The sequence below is a fragment of the Dama dama genome, chromosome 11 (assembly GCF_033118175.1).
Source record: "Dama dama isolate Ldn47 chromosome 11, ASM3311817v1, whole genome shotgun sequence".
Lineage (NCBI taxonomy): Eukaryota > Metazoa > Chordata > Mammalia > Artiodactyla > Cervidae > Dama > Dama dama.
Window position 1 is genome coordinate 56,044,938 of NC_083691.1, and position 23,621 is coordinate 56,068,558.

General features: G+C 46.4%; 1 protein-coding gene across 3 annotated transcripts in view; it reads right to left on the bottom strand.

Annotated features, from left to right (window-relative positions):
* REEP1 (receptor accessory protein 1) overlaps positions 1-23,621 on the bottom strand; it is a 149,240-nt gene that overhangs the window by 66,346 nt on the left and 59,273 nt on the right. For all 3 annotated transcript variants that reach the window (XM_061155284.1, XM_061155286.1, XM_061155285.1), the window contains exon 2: positions 2,671-2,743. In XM_061155284.1, the coding sequence (XP_061011267.1) occupies positions 2,671-2,743 (73 nt within the window). The remainder of the gene's footprint in view (positions 1-2,670; positions 2,744-23,621) is intronic.

Genomic DNA, 23,621 nt, shown 5'->3' on the forward strand with positions numbered 1-23,621 from the left:
ACATTTTTGCTTTTTTGGTTTGGTTGCTTTCAGTCTTTCTTTTTTTTTTTTTTTGGCAGGGGTGTGGGGGCAGCTGTACATAGGGCTTGTGGTACCTTTGTTCCCCAACCAAGGATCAAATTTCTGCCCTTGCAATGGAAACATGGAGTCCTAACCACTGGACCACCAGGGGATGCCTGCATTTGTGTTCTTTCAAGCCACAAAGCTCATGGTAATTTGTTACAGGGGCAACAAAAAAAAAAAAAAAAAAGGATATAGGAAGACACGGGGATATTCAGGTGAACAATGATGAAAGCCTCATTGAAGAGAAAGTATTAGTCTCTCAGTCATGTCTGACGAGTCTTTGAGACCCCATGGACCGTGGCCTGCCACACTCCTCTGTCCTTGGAATTCTCCAGGCAAGAGTACTAGAGTGGGAGGCCATTCCCTTCTCCAATGGATCTTCCCCATCCAGGGATTGAACCCAGGTCTCCTGCACTGCAGGTGGTTTCTTTACTGTCTGAGCCACCAGGGAAGATCTCATTGAAGAGAGAGGGCAGCACAAAAGGAGAGACCTGGTTTGAAAGATTATTGGGACGATAGAGAGGGAGGGTCATAGTTACCAGCCGGGTGTGTGAGTGGGGATGGGTGGTGAGGAGAGGCAGGAGTCAAAGGAAGTTTTCAGGTTTCTCTCTCGGACAAAGGGGTCTGTTGGTCAACAGGAAGGAAAGAAGTGAATGTGAGTCTGAGTGTGAGAGAATGTGTAAGTGTGCACGCAAGTGTGTGAGTTAAAGCCATGTGAGAGATCCCAGAAAAAGGAAGGAGTCTCCCTTAATACCACTGGGCTCTTTCCTTGCAGTTCCATTTTTACCGAGAAACTGGCTAATCTTAACTCAAGCTTTCCCTCCTGAGAACAGCACGGCCAACATAAACAGCTGCTCTGCCTGTCAGTTATATTTTTCAGTTTAAATTAATGAATTGCCATTCTAGTCCTGCACCAGGCTCCCCTGAGTTTAATCAGGGCAAAACAATTCCCCGGGGTTCACTGTCTCCCGGATGAGTGGACAGAATTGAGTTTTGTATCCCTGCAAAGCGGAGGATCAAGGAGACCTTGAACCGTGGTGACCCCAGTTTCGCCCCCTTCCTGGGCACAGTGTCCCCAAGTCCCTGGCTGGAAGGGGTTGGAGAAAGGGAGGGAGATGTGGAGGAGGCTGCCCAGTGTTGTCCCCCAGGCCAAGTCAACTAGGAATCATGAAGTTTTGTGCTTGCAACTTCACTGCTATTTATAGTTCACACTCTGAGATTCCTTCACATACACTTATCCAGGACCCAGCCTCCAGAGGGGACATGCCCCATTTGGATCCCCTGCATGGTAGCAAATGCAAGCCAGGCAAGCCATTCTGGGAAACTCTGAGGGGGTGGAGGTAGGTCTGGCTGAGTTGATCTAGAGGTGGCTGGTTCCATCCTAAAGACATCATGGGAAAGCCAAGAAAATAACTTCAGGGCAGGTTACTGCTCTGAGTGATTTCTTTAGCTGTGCCTAACTTGCCAAGTGACCTCTTCTGAGTAAAAGGAGAGCAAAGATCCTTTTTCCCTCCCAACGCTAAGGGCTGGGACTGTTGATATCAACCCACTGCTCAGATGAGGAAATCAAGGCTCTTGGAAGTTAAAGTTCGTATCTAGTATTTTGTCAATCAACAACGGAGCCAGGACTTAACTTGTCTTTTGATGACAAAAATCTCTATCCTTTGTACTTTGACTGAGGATTCTGTCCCTTCTGGGGAGGGACACCCCCCACCCCCCACTCCCCACAGGCCTTTGTCGATCAGTGGTAGTCTGACGATTCTCCTGCCTGGAGGTGCCCAGAACACTTAGGGCTGTGACTGGGGCACCCAGATCACCCAACAGTGACACAATCCTCCCACCAGTAAGTCTTCCTGATCCCCTACTTGTGTTTCCAGCCCTTGGCCAGGTGTTGTGGAAGATAGTATAGGAGGTACATGTGGAGGATGGTACGGCCATAGGAGGATGGTAGCTCCTGTTCTCTAAAAGTTTATAAAGCAACAGTGCTTAGATCGTGGGGTGCTCAAACCACAGAACTGGGGTGGGGTTCAGAGTTGCTGAACCGGGTCTGTTGGACATTAGGATCCGAGTCCCTGCCCCCAGTGCAAGACTGTTTCCCAGTAACACTGCCTTCCACTCCAGACAAGGAAAGTGACACTCAGAGAGATGAAGCCATACTTCCAAGCCCGTGGCCTGTGGCCTCTGGCAGCCTCCAGCTCCAGCTACCATTTCCTCTCGCCAGGCCTCCCTGCTCTCATCACTTCCACACTCCACTTGTAACATCGCTGTTACTCAGCATAGCAGTTCATTTGTTTAAAATAATGCTTCATTATGTCACAGTCATGACCACCAGTCAATGAAAAAATTGTGTGAATAGGCAATCATCTCTTTTCCTATGGCCTCTACCTCATGACTCTTCTTAAAAGGGTATGGAATCTCCTTTAACCTTGCTAAAGGTTAGCAAGGTTAAAGGAGAGGACTCCTGGGTGATATCTGGCAGGACACTGTACCACCCTGCTCCCAGCACCCACCAAAGAGGGCATCTGCCCTGCCTCCACTTCACGCTCAGCCTCCCCCACTTAACCCCATCATCACCCACCCCACCCACTCAAAAATTGTGCTACTTACATATTCTTTAATGTCCTTTGACTTCACAGCCTTGTAGGAATAATATGCAGGGTAAAGAGTGCCAAATATTAGCCTGGAGGGAAGAGAAAGAGGGAAAAAGTGAGAAATGTGATTTTCATTCATTCTGTTTGATGAAAAACATTGTCTTCAGTGCCAGAGCATCCTCTGAGCTACAAAACATGCTTCTGCGGGGCTTGGGTTGTTTTTCTGAAGGCCCTGAAGCTTTTCTGCTCATGGCTGGGACATGCTTCGGAACCTCTATGACCTGTTACAACTCCACACCCACCCTCCTTCCATCTGTCATTTGGCAACACAGGAGGGTGGTTTGGGGTCATGGAAGCCCAAAATGGGAGGATCGGGGGCTCTGGAGGTGGGAAACCAAGCTGAGCAGCCAAGACCCCTGAAATTAGAGGCCCAGTGGATTTCCCTGGTGGTCCAGTGGATAAGAATCCACCTGCCAATGCAGGGGACACAGACTCCATCCCTGGTCTGAGAAGATCCCACCTGCGGTGGAGCAACCACGCCTGCGCACTGAAACTTGTGAAGCCTGTGTACCTAGAGCCTGTGCTCCGAAGCAAGAGAAGCCCCCACAAAGAGAAACCCACGTACCGCAGGGAGGAGCAGCCCCCACTCTGCAACTAGGAAAGAGTCCTTGCAGCCACGAAGATGGAGCACAGCCAAAGCTACAAATTAATAATTATACAGATGTTTTTAAAAGGCCCGATGTTCCTCCCTGCTGCTGGTCCCCATCAGATGCTCTCTTAAGCCCACCTACACCTTGGGCTTCCTTTTCTACCAAAACCACACCACTCCAAGTTTCTTCAAATTTCACTCCCTTCAGACTGGATTTCAGCATCCTGCAGTCAGAATCAGCTGTTCAGTTTGTAAATCCAATCAAACCAACCCTTCCTCCCAACAGACAGGTAAATCCCCACCTTGCATTAACCTGTGTCCCGCTGCTCTGAAGATGTAGAAGCAAAAATAATGACACCAGTGTGACTGTTTGGGCTTCAGCTCTCACTGAGTCATCACACCTGGGGCCATGTACCAGGTCATTAAATAATCAGACTCTGCATAACATAGCTCCACTTGCCCTCATTCTCTCTACTTTGTCCCTTCCCCACCCCCAACAGCCGAGTCTTTGCCTGTTCTGTCCTTTCCTTCTGGAATCTCTGCATCACACCCTCCCACCTCCTTCTTTGTCAGGTTGGTGCCTATTCACTCATCAGATGCCAGCTCCATATGACCTCTTCCTGGAAGCCTTCCCTGAACTCTCCCCCTAAGTTAAATCTTCCCACTACACTCTCAAAGCATGATGCACAATTTGACCAGGGCATGTGATGTTTTGATTGACAGCATCCCCCAATTGGCCTCTAAGTGCCTCAGGGCATAGAATGGATCTGTTTTGTTCAACAGTGTATTTCCAGCACCTACCACATAGGAGACTCAGTAGATATTTTAATAATTATTATTTTAATTTTATTCAGTTATTTATTTTTGTCTGTGCTGGGTCTTCATTGCTGGGCATAGGCTTTTCTACTTGTAGTGAGTGGGGGCTACACTCTAGTTGTGGTGCTCGGACTTCTCATTGGGGTGGCTTCTCTTGCTGTGGAGCGTCGTCTCTAGGGTGTGTGGGCTTCAGTAGTTGCAGCTTGCAGGCTCTAGAGCACAGGCTCAGTAGCTGTGGTGCTTAGTTGCCCTGTGGCATGTGGGATCTTCCCAGACCAGGGATTGAACTCATATCCCCTGCATTGGCAGGTGGATTCTTAACCACTGGACCACCAGGGAAGTCCCCTCAATAGATATTTTTAAATGAATTAATTGACAGGATGCTGGCGCTGAAAGGGTTTCATCCTTTCACCCGACAGGTGAAGTCACCTCTACGTGTCAATTCAGGTGCCAGCTGTTGTACCATCCTGGCTCTGTCCCCACAAGGGCCAGCAACGCATGTGACAACCCTATGGACAGAGCCATGCAAGGGGACACCACACTCAGGAAGCCCAAAGCCATGGCTAGTTCACCAGGAGGCGGTGCGGGGTGGGGGGGGGGGGGTTGTCATACAGAGGACTCCCATCAGATGCTATTTATCAAGCAGGGCTTAGTTTTACAATAAGCTGTGGCAGGTAATACCTTGACAGTCCACATTCATCAGGTTTCCATGAAAAAACAGAAAGCTAACTGAACCGAGTCTGTTTCTGGTGCTGAATGGGAAGGGGAAAGGGTTTCGTAACCTTGACTCACACAGGCCCTGCACTAAATGCTCTGCAGACACGAGCTCAGACAGCCTTGGTAACAAGAACCTCGTCCATAGACACGGCACCAAGGCTGGAGCAGCTAGTCCGAGCTTGCCTAGTTCCATGACCAGTAAGGGATAAAGGAGGGGAAGCCAGACTGGCCTCCTCTGTGCCTGACTCCTTACCAACACTGTCCACCGCGTTGGAGAGCAAGGCCACGCCCTGGGAAGACTGAAATTGTATCTAAGGAGCTAGATAAGACAGCCAAAGTGACAAAAACATAGTCTGAAAGAAAACAAGAAAATTCAAAAAGAGAGGGTGACCTCCACTGACTGTCCAGTGGCTAAGACTCTGCACCTCTAATGCAGGGGTTGTTTGGTCATTCAGTCATGTCTGACTCTTTGCAACCCTATGGACTGCAGCATGCCAGGCTTCCCTGTCCTTTACCATCTCCTGAAGTTTGCTCAAACTCATGTCCATTGAGTCCAATGCAGGGGGCCCAGGTTCAATTCCTGGTCAGGGATCCCACATACCGCAACTAAGAGTTCGAATGCCTCAACTGAAAAAGAATCCTGCATGCCACAGTGAAGATCCAAGATCCTGTGTGTTGCAACTAAGACCTGGTGCAGCCAAATATAATGTCAAAAAATTAATTAAAAAAAAAAAAAAAGATGGCCACAGTGCCAAAGACACAGGCAGCCCAAAGAAGTCCACTGGGATCTGTCACAAGTCAGCTCAGAGGAGGGGGTTTCCCCAACCTCCCCTCTTCCCCCGGCCGCTAGCCCCACTTCGCCCCTAAGCAATATTCTCAGATACTCAGGAGAATCTCCCTTCGTCCCTGAGACCTTTCCTGACCTCAACATCCCCTGAAGATTAGGTTCCTGTTCTGTTCTTCACTGCCACACCCTGGATGGTCTCCTTTCTTAGCTCTGATCCATATCACTTGCATCAGTTTTTTCCATGTCTCTCTCTCCCACAAGACAAGTTCCACAAAGTTGACTTGATGTTGTCTGCTTATGAGTGTAACTCACACCCCTTGGGCAGAGGAAGTGCTTGGTAAATATGTGTCGCCTCTGGGAAGTTTCAGAAAGTGGTGAAGCAAGGGTCAGAGCCACCCAAGGGATGCTCATGACTTTGGGGCTGAGGTCTCAGTAGTGAGGAGATGCTGGACAGCACCAGGCTGCTTCAGCAAAGCCTCCAGCACAAGGTCACAGGCCCCAGAGAAACAAACACGCCCTCCTTTGGCACAGAGGCCCTGGTCAATAGTCACGTCTGCCAGGACAGAGGAGCCTGCAATGCTGCAGTCCATGGGGTCGCCAGGAGTCAGATGCGACTGAACAACAAGCAAGGCTGAACAACAGCAACGGCCAGGAGGGTGTCCAGCCCCTGCCTTGAGGCAGCGTGTGAGCTGCAGGAGAGACAGGTGGAAAGTGCATCTTGACCTGACAACCCATGGATCAGCTCTTCTGTGAACCCCAAAGGCCAGTGACACCCCCCGAGTGGACAGAGAGGTGGAAAGCCTCACAAGGGCCAAGACAAAGGAGGCCTGTGCTCCATCTGCCTGGGGGACTCAGGTGTGAATGGCTGCCAGCATCCCCCCACCTGGCTCCCGTTTGACAGCACAGGGACAGCAAGACAAATGTGCCTGTGCTTTCCAGTCTCCGAAAGCTCAGAAACACTGGCATGTAAGGGACTAGACCCAGTATTTCACTGCCCAGAGGAGGGAGAATGGAATGAAAAGGGCAAGTTCTCCTAAATCTATTTTGGAGAAAAAAATAAATGAAGCAGATCCATGCCAAAGGGGTTTGGGAATGATGTCCATTCAGAGCAAGTCCCCCTGGCCAGGCCCTTCTCTTTCCCCGCCTCCCTCAGCTCTGGACCTAACCCTAACCTCCTGGCCAGTGGCTGTTCCCCACTGAGCCACACTTGCAGGCTTACAACGTGTCACTTCCTGGGACTTCCCTGGTAATGAGTGGGTAACAGGCAGGAAGGCCAGGGGTCTCCAAGGGGAGGAAATAGGCTGCAAGTGTCAGACATTTTTTCTCTCTCTCTTAAGCCGCAGGAGGAAACAAACAAGTGTTAGATTTTTTTCCCCTTCTCTATACAAATTTTAAAAAGGTTTCTTTTAAAATTCTGTGTTGCCATAATGACACCTGGTTCTACCTGAACTTAACTTTTCTCAAACCTTGAGCTAACCAATGGACTTTTCTTATGGAAATGTTTGTCTTAAGCTATGTTAATGAGCTATGTATTTACCCTAGACACTGTCTTTCAAACCTGTATATTTAACTGATACATTGTTCTCCTAATCTATGTTAATGAAACTATATATTTACTTGGAAACCTGCCTTTCTTCAAGATTCAAGTCAATCATTTTATGGCCCAGGATAACTCACCTAGTGCCAATGTTATCTCAAAATGAATGTTGTGGGTGAGGGGCCTGGTGCCACTCTGAGTTTTGAGACATCTCCGTTCTATAATTAACAGCTTGCCAGTAGCTATATAACATCTGGCTAAAAACTAGCAGGGGAGCACTCTTTCTACCCCCTTCTGACGTCTATGTCAGAAGCTTTCTCTATCTCTTTTATAGTTTAATAAAACTTTATTATACAAAAGCTCTGAGCGATCAAACCTTGTCTTCGTCACTGGCCCCAGACTGAAATCTTCTCTTCCGGAGGCCAAGAAGCGTTTTTCGTGGCTCAACAACAACCTTTCAGTAGGCCAGTGGCCAAGATTTCATGCTCTCATAGCAGGGGGCCCAGGTTCTATCCACAGTCAGGGAACTAGATCCCACATGCCATAACTAAAGAGTTTGCATGCTGCAACTAAAGATGGAAGATCCTGCATGTCACAACTAAGACCCAGTACAACCAAAAGAATAAAAATAAATAAACTTAAAAAATATGTGTGACTTCCTATTGGTTACCTCTTCTTCAATTTTTTAAAAATGTATTTATTTGGCTGCATCAGGTCTTACCTGCAGCATTTGAATTCAGCTGTGGCTAGTTCCCTGACCAAGGGAGCTTGGAGTCTTAGCCACTGGACCACCAGGGAAGTCCCCCAGCTTGCTCTTCTGCCTGCATCTTAGTGCATGACCTTCCCACAAATCCACACCTTACCAACACCCGCCCCCCCCCCCCCCACCAAGTCTCACTAATCCTTTAAGACCATCTCAACAGAGCCACTTCTGTGAGTCTTTGATCAGTTGTCTCTCAGGATTTTCTTGACACGCATTAAGTCTCTTACAGCTCTTATGTAGTAGTTTTAATAATAAGACATTAAGAATAATGATATTAAAATCACTGAGTGTTCACCCATGCCAGGCACTGCTCTATAGGCTGTCTATTCTCTCAGTCCTCTCAACATCAACAGGATAAGAGTTCTTGTAGTGTTAGTTGCTGGGTCATGTCTGACTCTTTGTGACCCCATGGACTGTAGCCCACCAGGCTCCTATGTCCATGGAATTCTCCAGGCAAGAATACTGGAGTGGGTTGTCAATCCCTTCTCCAGGGGATCTTCCCAACCCAGGGATCAAACAGAGGCTTCCTGCATTGCAGGCAGATTCTTTGTCATCTGAGCCACCAGGGAAGCCCTAAGAATTCTTGTGCTTAGGTGCTCAGTCGTGTCTGACTCTTTGCGACCCCATGGACTGTAGCCCGCCAGGTTCCTCTCTGCCCATGGAATTCTCCAGGCAAGAACACCAGAGTGGGTTGCCCTTTCTCTCTACAGGGAAGAATTCTTACTACTCCATTTTACAGACTAGGACACTGAGGCTTACAGGGACAAACAGCCAGGAGCTGAGCTGGGATGTGACCTGGGCAGCCTGACAACAGGCTGACTGTCTTCTCCCAGGGCGGCCTGTGCTGACTGTGTCAGGCCATCCAGGCCTAGGGGATTAGTGGGGTCCCCAGCACATGATACAGCCCCTGCCCAAGTGGGTGCTGGACGAATGTCTGATGGATGAATAAACATCAAACAACTGCAACCTCTCTCCAAGGAACTTCAGCCCACTTCATATTCACATAACTCTCTCTACAAGGTCAAGAGAAAAGCTGTACAATGCTTAGGAGGAATAAAGCCACTTAAGTGCTTAAGGTTGGCTCAAGCGTGGGAAGGAAGGCTTGAGTGCCTTCTGTAGAGGGGAAACGAGGCTCTGTGCTCACACACTCCACCTGGTTGTCTGTGAACGGAGTTCCACCCGGCGCTCCAGAGCCACAGAGCTCTGCACCCACCCACCCCCTGCCCACGGCCATTTCCTGCTCCCCGGAAGTCCCCAACCCAACCTGCTGCCTCCATGTATCTGCTTGCCGCATCCCTGCTATCTTGCTCTTCATTTCTCCCCTTGCTCCAAACTAGGAGCTTCATCTGGGTTGCCTCCTTCGCTGCTGCAGGGGGTGGGGGTGGGGGGGTGCGGCAATGGGCCTCCTGTGAACGCTAACCTCTGAGACAGCAGTTCCCAACTGGGAGTGGGACATCTGGGCAACATCTGGAAACATGCAGGTCATCACAACTCAGAGAACACTACTGGCATCTCGTAGGGGGAGGCCTGGGATGCTGTTCAACATCCTACAACACACAGGACAGCCTCCCAAAGCCTGATCGGGTCCATAACATCAGAAGTGCCAACGTGGAGAAACCCTTGTCTAGGTGCTGTTTTTCAATCCTTGGGCCCTGCTCCTTTCCTTCAGCTTAAATGACATAAGATAACTGCTTTGAGCAGGACCCAGGGGCCTCTCTTCTTTCTCCAGTTAACTTCCAAGGAGTTAAAATTTCCTAAGAAGAAAGGGCTTCCCAGGTGGCACTAGTGGTAAAGAACCTACCTGCCAATGTAGGAGACATAGAGACTCAAGTTCAATCCCTGGGTTGGGAAAATCCCCTGGGGGAGAGCGTGGCAACTCACTCCAGTGTTCTTGCCTGGAGAATCCCATGGACAGAGGAGCCTGGCAGGCTACTCTAGTGGCCATGGCCCGTCCATGGGGTCACAAAAAGTTGGACACGACTGAAGCGACTTAGCACTGCACAAGAAGAGAGGTAAGAGGTCTGTTGAAAGCCTGACTGAGCCCCACTGAGCCCCTCACTGGTCTCACCAAGCCAAACAACAGCGGAGGGTCCAAGAGGGTGAGCCCACGCCTGATCTCATCTTGGCCAAGTCCACAGGTTCCCCCCTCAACACTCAGTCAGCTCTGCTTCCAGCTGCCTCACCATTTCCCAGCCTTGCTGGGACCCCAGCACTGGCAGCAATATGCACCCTTGGCACTGATGCAAAATATACAATTTCTGATTATCGTCCTATGTAGGTTTTTCTATGAAAGTTTATGAATCCATTTTTTAAAATATTTACTTATTTTTATCTATCTATTTGGCTGTGTTGTTGGGTCTCAGTTGCAGCACACAGGATCTTAGATCTTCGTCGTGGCATGCAGGATCTGTAGCTGCAGCATGAGAACTCTTAGTTTCAGCACATGGGATCTAGTTCCCTGACCAGGGATTGAACCTGGGTCCCCTGGATTGGGAGCATGGAGTCTTAGCCATGGACCACTGGACCACCAGGGAAGTCCCTACAAATCAGTTTTGATTACTTTCCAAGAGAATTAATTTCCAAGACCATTTTTACTTTCTGCTGTCACACAAGGGTCCTCCTTGGTGCTAGAGTGCCTACTGGCATTTCAATAAATATGCTATAATTTTTAAGATGGAAAAACCTTAAAACAGGAGAGAGAGACCTGAAGTCTCCTATATGTACTCTTTTCTCATATTTTTCTTTCTTTCCTTCCCCCAAATAACCTCCTGAATTCAGTGTTTCTCATTCTATTTCTCACTAATATTTTACTAACTCTGTAAGCCATGCTGAAACAGACAAAAATGTATTTCTATTTAAACATTATATAAATGGAATCACACTATATGTATTCCATTGAAATCTTTCTTCATTCAAACTTATGGTTTTGAAATTTTGATCCATACTGAGACTTGTCTTTCTAGATCTTTTTTGTTGTTGTGTTGGGTCTTCATTGCCATACACAGGCTCTCTAGTTAGTGTGTGGGATCTTAGTTCCCTGACAGGAGATCAAACCCACATCCCTTGCACTGTAAGGCAGATTCTTTTTTTTTTTTAATTAATTAATTTCTTTTAATTGGAGGCTAATTGCTTTACAGTATTGTAGTGGTTTTTGCCATACATTGACATGAATCAGCCATGGGTGTCCATGTGTTCCCCATCCTGAACCTCTCTCCCACCTCCCTCCCCATCCCATTCCTCAGGGTCATCCCAGTGCACCAGTCCTGAGCACCCTGTCTCATGCATTGAACCTGGACTGGCGATCTATTTCTGGAAGGCAGATTCTTAACCACTGGATCACCAGGGAAGTCACTCTAGCTCACTGTAAACCTCTGTATACTATTTCATTATGTGAATTTATCACAGCTTATTTACCCATTCTATTGATGCATATTTAGGTCCTTTCCAAGTTGTCACTATTACAAACAGAGCCAGAATGAACATTCTTATACAAGTCTCCCTGGGCACATGTGACTTACTCTAGGGTTTACACACAGTGTGGAACTGCTGAGTTGCAGGGCACAGCACCTTCTTCCAGACAATGCCAAACCACTCCCCAGAGAGGTTATACCAGTCTCTACTCCTTCCTGCAGTATAAATGAGTTCTGATGTTCTCCATTATTATTATTATTTTTGGTTGCGCTAGGTCTCCAATGCTTCACTTGGGCTTTCTCTAGTTACAATGAGGAGGGGGCTACTCTTCATTGCAGTGAGTGGGCTTCTCATTTCAGTGGCTTCTCTTGTTACAAAGCACTGGTTCCAGGCACACAGCCTTCAGTAGAAGCATGCAGGCTCAGCAGTTGTGGCACATGGGCCGAGGTTCTCCGTACATGGGCCTAGTTGCTCCGTGCCATGTGGGATCTTCCTGAACCAGGGATCAAACCTGTTCCCCTGCATCGGAAAGCACAGGATTCTCCATTCTTGCCAAACTAATACAGTCAGGTTTAAAATTTTTTTGCCAATCTGAAGGATGTGAAACAGTATCTAAAGTTTGTTTTAATCCATATTTCCTCAATTGCAAGTGAAGTTGATTAACGTTTTATGCCTCTTGGCCATTTGGCCCCCTTAACTGAATTATTTATATTGCTTCCCTCCCCCACCCCACTCAGTTCTTTATCTTTTTCTTACTGATTTTTGGGACTTCTTTGTGAATTCTGGGTATAAATTATGCCTAGGACATATGGATTGCAAACATCTTTTCCCAATAAAAGGCCCTTTTAACTTTCTTTGCTGTGGTCCCTTCTGCTGTACAGAAGTTTTAAATTTTAAATGATAAATATATCAGTCTTTTATAGCTTGCTTTTTTATAGCTTGTTGAGGAAATCCTGGCCACATATATCTTCTCATAAAAGTTTTTCAGGTTCACTTTTTCACTATTAGGTTTTAATTCATCTGGAACTTATCTTTATGTATGTTATGAGTTAGGGATTCAACTTCATGCTTTTTTGTAAGGATCCCAACTGTTCTAATAACAATTACCAAATTCTTTCCCACTGATTTTCAATTCTACCATCACATGTAATGTTTTCTAATATGTATAGATATTATTTCAGTTCTCCATTCCCTTACCCTGGTCTACCAACCAACCATGCACCTATACCACAGGGTATTAATTTCCATAGCTTTATAATAAATCCTGATATTCTTTTTAAAAAATGTTTATTTATTTGGCTGCACTGGGTCTTAGTTGCAGCATATGGGATCTTCAGTTTTCATTGTAGCATACAGGATTTAGCTGCAGCATGCAAACTCTTAGTTGTGGCATGTGGGATCTAGTTCCCTGACCAGGGATCGAACCTACATTGGGAGCACAGTGTCTTAGCCACTGGACCACCAGGGAAGTCCCCTAAATCCTGATATTCTTGCCCTTAGATTTTCTATATGAATTTCATGACAGCTTGTCAAGTTCCATGAAACACTTTATCTATTCTGATTGAGAGTACACTGAAATTACAGATTTGCTTGGGAAGAGTCACCATCAGGTTTCCTTTTCATGAACATGGTCCCTTCCACAGAGTCTTCCTTACCGTCTTTTCAAGATATGCTACAGATTTCTCTATAAAGACCTTGGACTTGTTTTGTTTTCTTTATTCTTAAGTATATATTTCAAGAGGTTTTTTTATGGCATTATGAGTTTTTAAAATTAGATTTTCTCTTGGTTTTTTAATGTTCTACAGGAATGCCATTGGTTTTCCATGTGGATCTCAGAACCACTCAACTTGCTGCAATCAAAAGCATTTGGAGTCCCAAATGCGTTACAACTCCACGAAAAAAGTCAAACCCTAAACCAATATACTGTATGATTCCATTTATATGCTATTCTGAAAAAGGAAAGTTTAAAAGGATAAAAAAAAAAATCAGTAGCTGTGCAAGGACTAGAGATGGTGGGAGAGGTGACTACAAAGTAGAGTGAAAGAATTATGGAAAATGATGGAACCTTCTTGTATCTTGACTGCAGTGGTAGCTACATAATTGTCCATTTATCAAAACTCAGAATTCAAACTCACACTTAAAACACTCATACTGGGATTTCCCTGGGGCAGTCAAGTGATTAAGAACCTAAGTTTCCGAAGGCAGGGGGTACAGGTTCAATTCCTGGTCAGGGAAAAACTAACCATGTGTGGCCACATGCCACACAATGCCGGCAAAAAATTTTAAAGTAAATAGATAAAATAAAACTAATTAAATCGATTAAAAAAAATAATAAAAACCTGACCTTAAAAAGAAAAAACATCTGGAAGAATTCACACTCATAAGTGTAAGTGTGTGTGTGTGTGTGTGTGTGTATTAGTGTCCAAAAATGCATAAAGCTGGCCAGGTATTAGCCTCCAAGCTCGACACAACTTCCTGATATTGGAGGGTCCAGTGTGACAAAACAACGATTTGCAAAAAACATAATATACCTCTAGGGGCTGTTAATACTATAGCTCTGAAAGGACTGTCTTGGACACACTATGGGCCTGGGTGCTACATGCAACTGAGCAAGCCTGATCTTTACCATGCTGTGTAGGGAATGTCCTTATTCACAGTGGTTATCCACAAGCCTAAGCTGGGCCGCTTCTCAGGCTGAGCGCAGAGCTCAAGGTTCCCATGGCACAGCAAGCCAGCTGGGCTCTGGTTGCCATGGGTCCCACCCCTTGGGCTCCTGCTTCTGTTTACCCACTGTGACCTTCTAAAAGGCTAGAGGGAGAAAACAGGAGACCAGCAGAACTGGCCCACTGGGCATTTGGGCTCCTTGGAGACTATATGACTATGATTTATAAGTTCCTCTTTATTTATTGAGTATCCATTAGTTACCAGGGACTGTGCAAACTTCTTTATAAGCAATATCACTATTCATCTTCATATGTCCTATGAGAGAGAAATTGTTTTTCTTATAACACAGACAAGGAATCTCATAAAGAAGGCTGAGCACTGAAGGACTGATGCTTTTGAACTGTGGCACTGGAAATGACTCTTGAGAGTCCCTTGGACTACAAGGAGATCAAATCAATCAATCCTAAAGGAAATCAACTCTGAATATTCACTGGAAGGACTGATGCTGAAGCTGAAGCTCCAATCGTTTGGCCTGATGCAAAGAATCTTTGGGAAAGACCCTGATGATGGGAAAGAATGAAGGCAAGAGGAGAAGGGGGCGACAGAGGATGAGATGGTTGGATGGCATTACCAACTCAATGGACATGAGTTTGAGCAAATTCTGGGGGACAGTGAAGGACAGGGAAGCCTGGCGTGCTGCAGTCCATGCGGTCACAAACAGTCAGGCATGACTTAGTGACTGAACAACAACAAAGCTGATCTCAGCCAAAAATAAACAAACCACGTCCTTCTTTCTCAATGTGGCATGTGATTCTGCTAGCTCCTGCCTATAGATCCTGCTCTCTTTCTCTTGGTCTCACTGTGAGGCACGCAGAACTTCTACAAACAGGGATCAAATCTATGCCCCCCGCTGCCCCCCGCCACATTGGAAGCACAGAGTCTTAATCACTAGACCATCAGGGAAGTCCCGTAGACTTTCTTTTCAGGGTGCTTCAAGTCCAACTCCTCTCTGCAGACTTGAGACTAACACATACAAAACTTTTCCTGGGGGAACACCCCAACCAACACCTTATTCTTTTATTTGCTCCTTTGGTCTACACCACAACCCTCTGAGTCAACTGGGGTTCTTTTCACAGTCATTAAAAAACTGAGGCTCAGAGTGGTTCAGAGACCCGCCAAAGGGCCCTTCCTTATCTGACAAGACTCAAACCCAGGTCTCGTGCCCTGAAGTCCAGAACCATCCTGAAGCCATCGCCCTGGCACAGAGAAGAGTTTATTACTTATTTAGAGTGGTGTATAATGTGTGTGGCAAAAATACAAATTTAAATTGGATTACAGAAATACTCCAAAGTCCAATTTAGAAAAACACAAAACAGAACAGACATGCTGCAGATTTCAGTTCATGCTGTTAAGTGTTAAACTCTGCAATCCAGCCCACTCAAGTCCTGTTCAAGTATCAGTCTGAGTATTTTTTTAAAAATATATATGATTGAGATTTCTATTCTTAAGAAATCCAGAAGCTAAGCTCTGGCATCAGACCTGAGTCCGAATCCAGTTCCATCACTGACTACCTATGGGACTGGGAGTGTGTTTCTTAACTCCTCTGGACCAGTTTCCTTGAGGCTAGAGAAAAAAAAACACCTATGGTCAATAGCCACTGCACATATTAAACAAGGAGACTGTAGGTGAGAATTTAACATTTCAGAGGCAGTGTAGAAGGATGACAAATACTAGTTTCCTTCCCTTCTACAAAAATAAAAGGATCACTTGTATTTACAGAAATAGTGGCTTCAAATGCCAATTCCTTTAGGCACAAAATAGTTTTCATCCAATCATTATTTCTTGAGCATCTACTATCTACCCTGGGTCCTCTGGTAGGGAAGGCAGCCAGCAAACCGATAATTATACAAATAGTTGGCTAATAACTGCTGCATTGAGTCTCACTGAGTGTGTTTTGAAGGAGAGAATGGATTTCCTTTACAATGACGGTCCTGTGGTTGCCCACTTCCCAGCTCACAACCCCTCCCAGGATCTGAGAGCCAGAAAACTTATTCTCGGCCAGATGGCCCCCTCGTAAAGGGTTATGGCTCTCCTCCTGGTGAACTTATCTCTAAAGCACCCTGCAAGGGATATGGGGCTTCCCAGGTGGCTCAGTGGGTAAAGAATCTGCCTGCAATGACGGAGACTTGGATTTGATCCCTGGGTTGGGACGATCCCTTGGAGGAGGGCATGGCAACCCACTCTAGTATTCTTGCCTGGAGAATCTCATGGAGAGAGGAGCCTGGCGGGCTACAGTCCATGGGGTTGAAAAGATTTAGACACAACTGAAGTGACTGAGCATGCACGCACAAGGGATATACTTGGTGAGAGGAAAGTAGTGATGGACCTTCCTACCTGCACCATGAGAGAGGGGGAAGGGGAATAAGCCTGAGGGGTACTCTGAGCTGGATTTGAGGTGGTAGCTGTGGGGTACCTGTGGGATTCTCTGGGAACCTGTCTGCTCAGCTTGTGCCCCCCACCATTCCCACGGAGCAGGTGCTGGTGTTGCCGTGCCCAGCTTGGAGGTCTACACAATGTGCACACATCTGTCCAAGGAGGGTATCAAAGGGCTCCAGGGGAGAGAGGGGAACAGGACAGATCTTTACTGCTGCCCGCCAGGTGCTCACTGATGCCCACGGCAGTCAGGTGAAGTCGTGACTATTATCCCCTTTATAAACAGGTAGGGCCCGGTACTTAAGGAGGTTCCATTCTTACATCCGTTCATCAGATATTCATTCAGCACACTCTGTGCCAAATTCTGAGTCTAACACAAAGTCACAGAGCTGCCAGGTGGGTAAGCTGGATTCAAAGTGCCATCACTTCCTGGCTTCAAACCCTTTGCTCTTTCCAGTCCAACATGATACCTCAAGAAGGTAAAAGGTTTTATGTTCAGGGTCATCAGAAGTACCTGGAGTGCCAAGTGTATGAGAATGAGATAGTTAGCCGAGCAAAGCTGCGTGTGCTAAATATTGATGGAAAAGCCTATGGAGGTGGGCCCAAGAGCTTCCTCCATTAGACTGTGAGCTCTCTGATGGCAGGAACTGGGACTTTCCCCTCCTTTCATCTTCAGTGCTGGGCACAGAATGGGTGAGACATGCAATAACATGCTGAAATTCAAATGTGTTATGCTAAGTGAAAGAAGGTGAAGGTGTTAGTTGCTCAGTTGTGTTCAACTCTTTGCGACCCCATGGATTGTAGCCTGCCCTGCTCCTCTGTCCATGGAATTTTCCAGGCAAGAATATTGGAATGGGTAGCCATTCTCTTCTCCAGGGCATCTTCCCAATTCAGGGATCAAACCTGGATCTCCCACATTGCAGGCAGATTCTTTACCTTCTGAACTACCAGGGAAGCCAAACTCAAAAGGCTACGTGCTGCTTGACTCCACTTATATGACATTCTGAAAAAGACAGAACTATTAGAGACAGAAACAGAAAGCACTACCAGAGGCTGGGGATGCGAGAGAAGTTGACTTCAAAGGGGTATGGGGAAATTTTTGAATGTGATGGGATGGTTCTATATACTGTGATAACGGTTACACGATTGTATGCATCTGTCAAAGTTCATAGAACTACATGGTAAAAAGGGTAACTTTCATTATATATAAATTATACTCTAATTTTTTAAAGGGGGAAGAAAGAGAAAAAGAGAATGAATATAAGCAGAAGCAGATTTACAGAGAAGCTAATGAAGCTTAAATTTCAAGACCCCCTCAACTGCATGGGTCCTGGGAGGGGTCCTAGTAAGCGTACTCATCAAATTTTTTATGACTTTTTCAGAGAAGGCGCCTTTCTTCCACTGTAAATGCTTCAAGATCTATTAAACCTAGATCCATGCCTGAATAAAAGTATAAGAACAGATCAAAAGAAGAATGGTGGGTTCCCAAGGAATTAAGACTCAAGTGGGACCCTAAAGAAAGGCAAGACCTGGTTCCAGCAGAAGGAGGTAAGGAAGACAACCCAGGGAGCAGAACCAGCATGGACACAAGTTCAGGGGTTTCTCATGGTTCCCGGTGATGTCATGAGCATCAGGAAACTGGTGTCCCAACACTTATGCTCACTACTCAGACACAGATGTCATGGTGTGATCTCTTCAGGCACATCAAGCCATTAAAGGCAGGTAGAGTTGTGACCTAACAGGATGTGAAAATCCTAGATGCCAGTGTAACAAGCTTGTATCATTCTTCTGGCTACCCACACAGCAATGACCCCCCAATGCCCAAAAGAAGGAAATTTTACATTATGTTTCTGAAATGGAAAATGGTTGATGTCCACTTTTCCAGCCTTCCCTCCAGCAGGGGTGTGTGTCTGTGAAGACACACCTGCCCAGGTATGAACCCAGGTCCCTGCAGCCCTCTCACTCCAAGAATTCATCCTTCATGAGGACAATCTCATATACTACAGGAACAAACACAGCCAAGTGAGGCTGGTCTTGTGGGTGGAGTTACTGATTTCTTAATGGTTAAAATCAGCCAAGTTATCAGTAGAATGCAGCTCCAATTTTAAAGCAATTCTATTACAGAAAAATATTTGCACACCCATGTTCATAGCAGCATGATTCACAATAGCCAAGGGATGGAAGGAACTTAAGTGTCCAATGACAGATGAAAGGAGAAACAAAATGCAATGTATATTTATTTTTATTGTTGTTCAGTCACTAAATTGTGTCAATCCCATGGACTGTAGCCCGCCAGGCTCCTCTGTCCACGGGATTTTCCCAGGCAAGAATACTGGAGTGGGTTGCCATTTCCTTCTCCAGGGGATTTTCTCCATCCAGGGATCAAGCCCATGTCTCCTGCATTGGCAGATGGATTCTTTACCACTGACCCACCTGGGAAGCCCATACATACATACATATATATATAAATATATATTTTTATATATATATGTAATTTTATAGAAACAGAATATATTGAGTACAGGCCATTAGCTCATTTAATCCATAAATGGTTCACTGTAACAAACTTAGAGGAAAACAGAATTTATAATTTTTCAAGTTACATCTGTTCTGCTTCATGGTACAATGTCATTTATTTAATTTACTGAAATTGTCTAACAAAATAAAATTTACCAATTTTAGATGGCATTGTAAACTCATCTCAATTCATTATAGAGGATATAATGACATTTAAGATGAATGAAAATTAGCAAGCAATGCAAAAATCGTATTTTTTAAATGGTTCTGGTTGCAGAGGAAAAAGCAAAGCCTGTATATTATGTCATATCCAGAAGTTTCACTACTAAGTATGTTCCTCCTATTGATAGATGGTAAAGAATCGGCCTGCAATTCTGGAGACCTGGGTTCACTCCATGGGTCGGGAAGATCCCCTGGAGGAGAGCATGGCAACCCACTCCAGTACTCTTGCCCAGAGAATCACATGGACAGAGGACCTGGCAGGCTGCAGTCCACAGCGTTGCACAGAATCGGACCTGACTGAATTGACTTAGCATGGACACAAACACATACACACACACTCCGCACATGTATATTTGGCTGTGCTGGGTCTTCGTTGCTGCGAACAGGCTTTCTCTCTAGTTGCAGTGAGTGGAAGCTACTCTTTATTTCAGTGCACGGGCTTCTCATTGCAATGGCTTCTCTTGTTGCGGAGCACAGGCTTTAGGGTGCATGGGCTTCAGTAGTTGCGGCTCACAAGCTCTAGAGCACGGGCTCAGTAGTTGTGGTGAATGGGCTTAGTTGCCCTGCGGCCCATGGGATCTTCTTGCACCAGAGATCAAACCTGTGTCCTCTGCATTGGCAAGTGGATTCTTAACCTAAGATCACCAGGGAAGTCATATATATATATATATATATATACACACATATATATGTATATGTATATATGTATATGTATATGTGTATACATATATATATACACATACACATATACACCTTGATTTCCTCCAGAAAAGATCTGGAGGTGACTTGGTTATAAATCGTGTGACGGATAAGAAACTATCACGATTCCAGGCCCCTGGGCTTGTCTGCAGGAAGGCTTGGGCAGCCAACAAAATCACTGTCACCTTACCCAAAGTGGGAGGAGCTAGAGGAAGGCTAACCACATCCAGGCCTGACTCACCTGCTCATGGAAGAACGGATATTATCTGCAGCAGGGCTGTCTGGCCAGTGCCCAGAACGCCTCCCTGATGAGACCACAAAAGCCCAAGAAAAGAAAAAGCAGAATGGAAAACAGCCAGATTTTCTTTGGTGAGTGAAATTTCAATTTGAGAGGAGGTTCTCCAGCACATGTCTCAATCGTGAGGGAGTTGTTAATTACAAGGGACAGTTAAGGAAAAAAATGCAGCTAATGACTACTACAGAAGGGATCTGGCTGGGCCTTGTGAACTGGGCTCCTGAGCGGGCCAATCCATCATCAAGAACACCTGCGCTTCAGGTGATGTAAGGAAGCCCACGGCTCCCCTGGGAGAAGATCAGCGCGTGCCAGCCTCCCAGCTGTGCTGATTGCTTACAACTCCTGGGGTCCAGCCATCAAGAGCAGACGGAACCTCAGAGAGGAAGGCAAGGCCCTGGTTTGGGTAACAACATTTTGACGCTTGAAAAGGTAATCCTTGGTAGTGCTCTAAAAGGTGTGGAGGAGGGAGTTCCCTACTGGCTACTGGTTAGGATTCTGGGTTTTCACTGCCGTGGCCTGGGTTTAATCCCTGGTCAGGGAACTGAGATCCTGCAAGCCACTCAGCCAAAAAGGAAAAAAGTTTTTTTAAACAGGGGGTAGGGGTTGGGAGGGGGAGGCAGAGGGAGGGGCTTCCCTGGTGGCTCTGTGGTAAAGAATCTGCCTGCCAATGCAGGGGACACAGGTTCTATCCCTCGTCTGGGAAGACCCCACATGCCATTGGCAACTAAGCCCCGTGCACCACAACCACTGATCACAATTACTGAAGCCCATGGCCCTAGAGCCCATGCTCTGCAACAAGAGAAGCCACCGCAGTGAGAAGCCCGTGCACAACTGGAGAGTAGCCCCCGCTCGCTGCAGCTAGGGAAAAGCCCATGCAGCAACGAAGACCCAGCACAGCCAAAAATAAATAAATAAAATTATTTTTTATAAAAAAGATGAGGTAGAATGATGCTTGGGAGTTAACAAGCTGAAATACATCAAACAGTTTGCTTTGTTTAGAGAAGATATTCCTCTCAACTACACAGAATGAGAACTACTTTGGAACATCTGTTCCATTTGCTTTTGCAGATCTGAAAAGAATGGATAAAGCTAGGTCACTAAGGAAAAAACAATTCCAACACAGAACACAAAGAGTTGGATTAGAGGAGGGTGATATAAGAAATTTTGTCAATTCAGGATGAAAACAGTATACTTTCTTTCCATTTGTTGTGAGCTCCAGATGGCCATGAAGACAGAGCGGACAGACAGGCAAGTCCTGGTGAGGGATGGCCTGCTATCTTGGGAACCAACAGCAAGCAGAAACGCTTCACATTTTGGAAAATAAAAAAAGTTAACATCCCATAATAAGTGGTTCACATTACTGAGCACAGCCCTAAGCACCCTACGTGCATTTGCAGGTACAACCACTCTAAGAAGTAGGCATGATTCTAATCTCCATTTCTCACACTGAAGATGTCGATCAGAGAAGTTAAATTATCAGGCTAAGGTCACACAGAGGATGAGATGGTTGGATGGCATCACTGATTCAATGGACATGAGTTTAAGCAAGCTCCAGGAGTTGGTGATAGACAGGGAAGCCTGATGTGCTGCAGTCAATGGGGTCGCAAAGAGTCAGACATGACTGAGCAACTGAACTGAACTGTAGGTCACACAGGGAGTCCACGTCGGAACTGAAACTAGAACGTGAGATTTGAAGACCTCGGTGCTAAACGGATGTCCCGACTTTTTTTGACAGCACAAAATCAGTAAAATATTATGATATTCCTCAGGCTTTGCTGAGGAAATCTTGTTAAGTCATCATGAAGGCTGGTTTTATCTAAAATGAGCCTATCTAATACATTAGCCCACTTCCCAAGGCTCTTTCAAACTGTAACATAACTTGGCTTCTGCTGAAATCAAACAAAAGCTCGGGAGAACCTCCCACAGCATTGCGAGTCTACTCCCCCAGCCTCATGACCTTCCCCAGAGAGTGTGTGCAGCATGCCCTTCTCCCAGGCAGACCCACTGCCTGCTCTGCGCCCAGCACTGCACTGTAAACCCCCCATTCCATCTCCTCTCATCTTCATGATGCCCAGAGGTTTCGCTGTCCACAGAGCTGGTCAGTATCTGTTAATGGGGGATGTGACCTGGCTAGAAAGCTGCTTGAACCCACAGCTGCCGATGGAGGGAGTGAGCAAAATGGGAGGCTTTGGAGGTCAGGGATCTCAGTGCCAGTCTGTGCTGCACCACTCACTGGGTGACAGTCCTTGGACAAGCACCCAGGAGACTCACTGGGTTTATGTCCTCTACACAACGGGGTGTCCCCACCAGAGCTGGGAGTCCTGTCAATGGATGATATACAAGAAAATAGTGATGCTGAAGTTCCAATACTTTAGGCACCTGATGTGAAGAGCCAACTCACTGGAAAAGACCTTGATATTGGGAAAGATTGATGGCAGGAGGAGAAAGGGGAGACAGAGGATGAGATGATTAGATGGCATCATCAACTTTTGAGTTTGAGCAAACTCTGGGAGATTGTTAAGGACAAGGAAGCCTGGCATGCTACAGTCCATGGGGTCACAAAGAGTCAGACACAACTGAGCAATGGAGCAACAACAAGAAAATACACTGAAAAGAAATGCTGCACAGACCTGTGACATTATTTCCCTACGGTGGAGGTTGCAAGCAAAGGATCATGGTGTCCCACTAACAGCAGGGTGAAGCAGGAGCCACCATGAGAGTTATACCTGAGGAGCCCTGGGTGGGGCTGAGCCCAGCCCTTGTGCCTATAAGACCCAGGGATGCCTTGTGGCTGGGAGAACAGGGATAGCACTGCCTGCAAGCCCCTCCCTGGGGTTAGTGGACAGTAACATCCAATGAGCATGGTTTTCAGAGCACAGGGAGGAGTGTTGCTGTCCCAGTGGACTCTTAAAAGCATCCCACCCTGATTCGTTGCTTCCTTCTGGCTGCGTGACAGCAGGGAAATGCCTCTTCCCAGAAGGTTCTGGGGGCATCAGGAACACCTGTATTCATACTGCCTCCATCCCAAAACAGAGAAAACGATGGACAAGTTCACACTGCTTCCTCTCCCTGCGTGCATTTGACCAAGAAGGTTTTACTATGAATGGTACACGTGCTCATGGGCTCACGTGTCATGTCCAGCTCTTTGCAACCCCATGGACCATAGCCTGCCAGGCTCCTCTGTCCATGGGATTTCCCAAGCAAGAATATTGGAGTGGGTCACCACTTTCTGCTTCAGGAAATCTTCCCAACCCATGTCTCCTGCATTGGCAGATGGACCCTTTACCACTGAGCCACTTGGGAAGTCCATGAATGGTATAGTTTGGCCCAAACTTTGGCGTTGATAGGATCTTTCCTCAAACCCCAGCCCTGACTGGTCTGCGAAGAATTAAGCCTGGGCTAGCTTCCCAGGGGGCTCAGTGGTAAAGAACCTGCCTGCCAATGCAAGAGATGTGGG